Source organism: Nestor notabilis, unplaced genomic scaffold (genome assembly GCF_000696875.1).
Source record: "Nestor notabilis isolate BGI_N333 unplaced genomic scaffold, ASM69687v1 scaffold25492, whole genome shotgun sequence".
Taxonomy (NCBI): domain Eukaryota; kingdom Metazoa; phylum Chordata; class Aves; order Psittaciformes; family Psittacidae; genus Nestor; species Nestor notabilis.
Window position 1 is genome coordinate 7,778 of NW_009919306.1, and position 7,476 is coordinate 15,253.

The 7,476-nt window shown below is 56.2% G+C and overlaps 1 protein-coding gene across 1 annotated transcript in view; it reads right to left on the bottom strand.

Moving 5' to 3' along the window:
- Nucleotides 1–2: 2 nt before the first annotated feature.
- Nucleotides 3–7,476, bottom strand: part of ATP8B3 (ATPase, aminophospholipid transporter, class I, type 8B, member 3) — a gene marked incomplete at both ends in the record, with an annotated part of 14,303 nt that continues 6,829 nt past the window's right edge. Inside the window, 14 exons of the mRNA XM_010010170.1 lie at nt 3–51; nt 767–902; nt 1,179–1,317; nt 1,494–1,733; nt 2,029–2,112; nt 2,346–2,569; nt 3,042–3,306; nt 3,738–3,879; nt 4,265–4,340; nt 4,637–4,748; nt 5,045–5,209; nt 5,582–5,694; nt 6,128–6,316; nt 6,816–6,960. Of these exons, the coding sequence (XP_010008472.1) occupies nt 3–51; nt 767–902; nt 1,179–1,317; nt 1,494–1,733; nt 2,029–2,112; nt 2,346–2,569; nt 3,042–3,306; nt 3,738–3,879; nt 4,265–4,340; nt 4,637–4,748; nt 5,045–5,209; nt 5,582–5,694; nt 6,128–6,316; nt 6,816–6,960 (2,079 nt within the window). The remainder of the gene's footprint in view (nt 52–766; nt 903–1,178; nt 1,318–1,493; nt 1,734–2,028; nt 2,113–2,345; nt 2,570–3,041; nt 3,307–3,737; nt 3,880–4,264; nt 4,341–4,636; nt 4,749–5,044; nt 5,210–5,581; nt 5,695–6,127; nt 6,317–6,815; nt 6,961–7,476) is intronic.

A 7,476-nucleotide genomic window follows, 5' to 3' on the forward strand; every position in this document is an offset into this window, starting at 1 on the left:
GAGGGCTCCGGCACCCGCTTGGCCTTTAAACGGATCTTCTGCAAGGAGATGAGGAGATCAGGACTGTGGCCACCTTCCAGGCAAACCCTCATCCCAAGGCAGGACATGCAAGGACACCCTCCACCAAGACATGGTTTGGCTCCCAGCTCCACCATGAGCTGAGTTGCCATGATGGGATGTGTACCATAGGAACACTCCTGGGGTCTTCAAAGCTCCTGTTGGCCTTTAAACGGATCTTCTGCAAGGAGATGAGGAGATCAGGACTGTGGCCACCTTCCAGGCAAACCCTCATCCCAAGGCAGGACATGCAAGGACACCCTCCACCAAGACATGGTTTGGCTCCCAGCTCCACCATGAGCTGAGTTGCCATGATGGGATGTGTACCATAGGAACACTCCTGGGGTCTTCAAAGCTCCTGGAGCTCTGAGCACAATCTCAACCCCTACTCTTATCTGGGACCTTTCTGTACCACCAGCAGAGTATAACCCATAACCCAGACGGGGATGAGCTCTATGAAGGCTGGGGGTGGTACCAAAACCTGCTCCAGACCCCAGTGCCTCCTAACCCGCAGCTCCACAGAGTTCTGGAAGCCAGTCCCAGACTTGGGCACCAGTGTCATGAGAAGCCACCACTGGGTGAGTGCTGCCACCAAGGAGAGGTGACACGTCCCACCACCACAGTGGCTTCCCTGCAGAACTTCATCTTTCCCATCACCAGCAGTGCCCTGGCCAGCCCCAGAGCCCTCCCCATGCCATCCCCACCAGTCCTCACCTGCTGGATGGTGGTTTTGCCTGTCATGGTGTGGTACAGGTGGATGGTCAGTGAGGGGATAGTGTTCACCACGAGGGACAGCAGGACCACAAGCAAGATGTAGGGGTCGGTCAGGGCATTCCGGCTGGCATCTGTCAGTGCAAGAAGCTGGTGGGTGATGCTTAAGTAGGGAAGGTGGAGAGCACAGAGGGAACAACTGGTGGGGGACAAGCCCCCACCCATGAAAGTGTCAAATGGTCTAAAGAGGAGGTGGCACCTAAACTGGAGTCAAAAATCAAGACAGCAAGATCAAGAAGTAGCAATGAAGAGATGATCTACCAGGTGGGAAACAGCTTGTAGCACGAAGCCCAGGCTGGGCTCCCTCAGCTGAGAAGAGAAGAACCATGGGGATCCCTGGGGCATCTCACCTGGGAAGGAGAAGATGGCAGGGGCTATCCTGAAGGCATCGATGCTTTGGGTCAGGAAGGAGAAGAGGCAGAAGAGCAGCAGGCTGGCAGTGACCATCATGAAGGACAACACTGTCCAGAACTTAGTGTCCAGGATGATCTGTAGTGACAAGGGCAGAGCACACAGTGTCCAATAGGGATCCTCTTCCATTCAGCCACTTGTCCCAAATTCCTCCTCAGCCCCAAGGGAGACCATTCCCCAGCGCAAAGCTGCTGGGGATGGTGTCAGAGAGCCCAGTTTCTAAACATCTGCCAGGGGGCCAGATGGGTGCTCACCTCCATGAGGACCGACAGCAGCGCTGATGTGCCCACCGTGACAGCAAAGGACTCGTAGTCACCAACAGCCTTGCTGCCAACATGGTCCTCGAAGGCCCAGAGTGCGATGTAGAAGCTGGTGAGTGAGGTGCTGACCCCGTGCAGGAGGGTGACGCCAAAAACACGGTAGTTGAAGAGCTCATCCTGCTGCCCAACCACATAGAGCTCAGGAAACTCCAGGCTCTTCTTGGCACTCACGTCCTGCCGAGAAGGCACCAAGCATCACCCTACCCATCACAGTGGGAAGCAGGATTGGGCTCACCCCACACAACACCCTCTTCAGGAATGCTGCTGTGGGTCCCTACATGCGTTTGCTCTGGGGTGATGGGGAGCAGAGGACCACTGGTAAGCTCCAAATGCCCACTGAGCTGCTTGGTACCGTGTCCCAGCACAAAGAGCCATGCAAACGGGGTGGAACAGCTGCCGGGCTGATTCACACCCACTGAGGATGCAGCCTCCAGGCACAGGAGCTGGATGCAGCCCATTGAACCCATACCTGCTCCAGAAGGCCCATGGACAGCACAGGGTAGGCAGTGTAGAAAATGTTGTAGAGTGCAAGGAACCAGCCCTCGTACAGAGACTAGAAGGGAAAAGAAAGCAGCTGTGATCTCAGTGGTGCTTTGAAAGGACTCACAAAAGATGCCCAGACACCAGGGGGGAATCCAGGAGACTCACTTCCAAACTCCGGGGAAATCCCAATGGACTTGCCCCAAGTCCTGCATCAGCCCCACATCATCTGCAGAGGGGCTGAAGCACCAATGTGCAGCCCTCCATGGGATGGATGCAACCCCTGCTAACGGCTGCATTCCTCACCTGAGCTGTGAATCCACTGTGGAAAGCGAACCAGACCTGGGCCATGAGGCCAGCAAAGGTCTTGTAGAAGAAGCAGCGGAGGAACTTGCAGATGCGAAGGTAAGCCCAGCGGCCGTGGACGAGCAGGAGGCGCTGGAGGTAGGAGAACTGGGCCAGGGCATAGTCGCTGCACTGCACGGCTTGTGCGCCCTCCAGCCCACTGATGCCCACCCCGATGTCAGCGGCTGCAGAGGACAGGAGGGGGTGAGATGCAGGCGAGGAGGTTTTTGGGGAGTTGGGTGCTTGATTTCCCCCAGGCTGATGGGCAGGGGGTGAATCCAGGAGTGATGGGCAAAGGGAAGAAGCCCCCTCTATCGCATCCTGCAGGAGCGATGTGCCAGGCATGGTTGGGTGAGTGAAGAGCTCAGCCCCATGTCAGGGCTGCTGGAGAAGGGCAGGGATATCTCTGCCAGCTGCACAGATGGGGGCTGGAAGTTTCATTCAAGGTTCATCCAAACAAGTGGCCCAACCCACTCTTGTCCCAGGCTGGTCTGTGCCTCTCCCACCCTCCTAGCACAGCATCAAGGGGGTTCCTCTCCCAGCTCCTCCCCTCAAAGGACGTGATGAGGTGATGGAGATGGCAGACAGGGCACCACCACTCCCCACCAGCAGGATGCACCACCTGAACCCCACACTCCCCTCTGCCCCAAGCCTCACTTTTGATCATGTTGACATCGTTGGCCCCATCCCCGATGGCCAGAGTGATGGCCTTCTTGTGCTTCTTCACCAGCTGCACCATGAGAGCTTTCTGCTTGGGGGTCACCCTGCAGCAGATCACCGCCTGGCAGCTGGTGGCCAAGTCCACAAAGGCCTTCTCCACCAGACTGCCCTGTTGCTCTGAGCCCACAGCCCTGCAGAAAGCCAGCCGCCGCCACAGCCGCCGCTTCTCCTTCAGCACCTCTCCCGTGTGGAGGATTTTGTCCTTAGAGAAGAACACACGTTGTTGGGACCTCATCCACAGCCTTCATAGCACGAGACTCCCCAGCTCTTCAGTGATCCTCTTAAATCTTGTAGATGTCACAAAAAAGTGACCCCCAGTTTTCTTCAGGTTCATCACACATCAGGCACTGTGACCAGGAGACCAGTTTGTGCCAGAAGAGCAGAGGGAGCTGATGCCAACCTGCATCATTCCAGAAGGCTGGTTGGGCCAGTGTGACTGAAGCCCCCCAACACTAGTGATTGGTACGAAGTTGTCCCCCTCTGCACTCTTCATTCCCCAGCCCAAAACGGCTTTTCCTACCCTTTGGACAGGAGGCCCATCACAACCTGGTGCCACCCAGCACCTGAATAGCACCAGGGCAGAAACAGCACAGGTTGGACAGAGCAGAGAAGAGCATCCAAGTGCCACCTTACCAGGAAGTCCCCGCTGATGATGATGGCTCTCTTCTTGTGGTGTGAAGCACTGGGGCACTGCTGGGAGAGGCAGCTGCTGGACTGGGCTTCCCCACTGCCGCTGGAGTTGTTGTTGCTAACCCAGTGAGCCCCAAGGATCTCACTGCGTGAGGAAGGGATGGTTGGAGCTGAACTGAGGACTGAGACCCACAGTTGGCTTTTGCCACCAGAAAGCCAGCTCCAGGAAGATGTTCCTGGTAGTGAGAACAACGGGGCAGAGAGGTGGCCCCAAGGGCTCACTGCTATCAGAAATCAGCCTCTGTCCCTGTGATTTAGAGGCTGGAGAGGCAGCTTGGTCAAAGCCTGCCAAGGAGGACAACACTGTAGGAGCAGAAACAGATGGGGAAGCCTGGAAAAGTGTTAGGGACACCCAGGCTGCAACAGGGAAGGAGAAGCATCTCTGGCAGATCTGAGCTCTGCCCAGTCCTCTGCTCTCAGGGGTCTTCAGTGGGGACAACATCCTGAGCCAGGAGGTCACAGTTCCTCACCTGATCTCCTTCTCCTCCAGGATCTCCATGTCGTCCGTGAGCAGCTTGCACGCGTAGCCAATGTTCATGGCAGTCTCTGCAACACGCAGGGGTCAGCGGCCAGTGGTGCTGCCCCCTGCACCCCAGGGCAGCCCCCAGCCCTGGGGTCCAAGAGCCCTTGGGGGGCAGCAGCCGCTGGGGGCTCTGCTCCAGCTCTGTGCCATTGCAGGTGCTTCCCCTGCCTCAGTTTCCCCATGGGTGACACAATCTGTGGGACATGCTGCTGCTGTCTATTAAAGGGAACAGCAGGACCTGGTTGCTGCCCAGTCCCAGGGTCTCGTCTCTGGTCCTGGTTAGGGGAGAAGCTGAAATGTGTTGGTTGCTTCCACTGACCTTGTTTGTCTCCTGTCAGCACCCACACTTTAATGTTGCCCAGTTTCAGCAGCTGGATGGTTTCAGGGACTCCATCTTGCAACTTGTCCTCAATGGCTGTGGCCCCAAGCAGCTGGAATGAGGGTGAGTCGGTGTCATGACACAGGGCAGGAGAAGATACAGAGGTGGGAATTACTCCTGGATCCAACCAGGAGTCCGTGCCCATGGGTGGACATGACCCGACAGATACTTAACCCGGTGCCTACTGGCATGTCACAAAGTCACTCCACAGCAGGGGAAGAGCTCCCTCCCAGGGGATGGCTGTTGGTTGGACACTTCACCCCCTCATTCCAGAGAGCTGAACCCCATGCTCCTGCCCTCTGTGGGACCAGCACAGCCAGTTCCTCATAAACACCAGCCTCATCCCACCTGCAGGTTCTGCTCCATCTCCTCGTACAGCTTGTCCAGCTCCTGTGCGCGACCCTGCAGCAGGATGCTGGCCTCACGGTGCCTCCTGCTCCAGTCACTGTACTCGACCTCGCTCACCTCCTTACTGGCCAGGCATAAAGTCCGCAGTGTCTCCTCTGCAAAACGCTGCAGAGATGAGACATCAGGTCTCCCTTCCCTCAACCAGCGGACCAGGGTATCATGCCACCCAGCTGTGATGCTCCCATGGGCAGAGCCAGAGGATCTGAGGGCCTCCCTCTGGGCTCTGTCTCAATCCCATCCTACAGCATCCCCATAAGCATCCTTGCAATGACCACACAGAACAATGAAAGTGGATTTGATGCCCTCTAAGCCGCTGTCCCATATGCCCATGTGAGGCTCTTGGAGAAGAAGAAAGAAAGGAGGACCAACATCCTGGAGTGAAAGGGAGAAGGAGCAGCAAGGGCCTCCAGGATGCCCAGCCCAAAGCCAGCACCAGGGAGACCAGCCCTTTCCACGCCAGGCTGGCGTGGGACTCACATCCAGTGCCCTCTCAGTGAAGGTCTCATTGGGCCCTCGCCTCTGCAGTCTCTCCAGGATGACTGTGTCAGCCCCCTTGGTGTAGAGACGGATTGTGCCCTCGGGGTCTCGCACTGGGAGGGAGGGGAATGACAGCTTAGCTACCCAGAGAGAGGACTCCCACCCACCGCTGTCCCCATGCCACAGCGCTGCTGCAGAAGGCATCACAGCGGACACTGGTGCTTCTCCACCTGTGGTTGTAGGAAGCACAGGAATTTCCCCAGATCTACACCATCATAAGGCAGGATCAGGCCTCAAGGGCTGTCAGTTCCTCACACACCTCCTCTAAGCCCTTTACTCACTGTTTCTTGGCTGCTTAAGCCCTTCTTGGTTACCTGCACCAAGGCATGAGGGCAAGCAAAACCACAGGGATGACCAGGACAATCCTTAGGATTGTCAATCCTAAATCAATCGCAGCCACCCCAGTGCCATCTCTTGTAGGGCTGAAAACGGAAAGGACCCTCTGTGTTCCTAGAGGGGCCACCTGAGACACCCTGTCCCACTCACCTAAGACAGACATCCTCTTGCGATCGCTGTTGAAGTCCAGCATGGCCAGCACTTCGTACACCCTCTTCTTCCCCAGCTCACTGATGGTGATGGTGTCTCGTGTTCGGGCCAGAAAGACATACCCCAAGTTCCTGGCTGCCAGCACCAGTGCTTCTTCGTCTGGTGAAGCTGCCTGGTAAACCAGCTGGTCTGCAGAAGAGGAATTGGGATTAGACAAGGAGAATCCCAGCCAAGCAACTCTTGGACAGCTGAAATATCCTGTTCTTGCCCAGCACCAATATTATCTATGGACACCCTCAAGTCCAAGCCACCAGCCTAGGGAAACTCAGTCCTACTTGTCTCATCTCTTCTGCTTATTGCCCCAGGAAATATAACTCCTGTAGATGCCGCAAAACACAACCCCAGTTTTCAGGTTCATCATGCAGCAGGCACTGTGACCAGTTTGTCCCACCATGACCAGAGAAGCATGGTGAGCTGATGCCAGCCTGCATCATCCCAGATTCTGTTCCCACTAATAAGCTTTACAACAAACCCAAACGTACGCCTGTGATGGTAGGACAACAGGGCTTTCACACCTCCTGCTCCCCACACAGATCTTTTCTAAGTGATGGAGGAAGCCTTCATGGCCTCAATGCCTTGGAACAGCTTAACGCCACTCCGAGCACATCATCCACCACAGCCAACCCACCGCCCTTCTCCTCCACCATGACGGTGTGGCAGAGGGCCAGCAGCCTCAGCCCAGGGTCATGGTCCCGCCGGGCGGCTTCCAGCAGTGTCACATCGCAGAAGTCCAACTTCTTCTCCACATGGCGGCTCCAGGTCAACCCCGACCCCTGCAAGAGGCACAGGGAGGCTGCAGGCACCCAAGAGAGACTGAGCACAGGGCTCTGCACTGAGGATGCTGCTGGCTGCAGTACAACAGCCCTGTGCTGGTGTGGTCCAGTCCAGATCAGAGTCTGTAAGTGGAGCACTGCACTGCACTTCTGAGTATAAAAAGGTTGGGAATAAAAAGCAAATTAAAACCCAGACCTGAGTTGTTTTATAACCCCAGTTCCGCTGTTCTTAACTGGCAGCTGAGGACTGACAAACTCGCCAGCCCAAGGGAACACATGCCACTGTCTTATAAGTTGGGACCCTGCTGTAAGCAAGCTTGAGTTGTAAGGAACCCCAAAACAAACAGCTGGGCCTCCTGCTAGTGTGATCAAGGGCCACAGGGATGCTCAGAAGCCTCTCTCTGATGAGGAGAGATTGTAGGAGCTGGGTCTGTTTAGTCCAGAGAAGAGCAGACTGAGAGGGAATCCCATCATTGCAGGATGGTGCCAGACTCTTCTCAGTGGTGCCCAGTGACA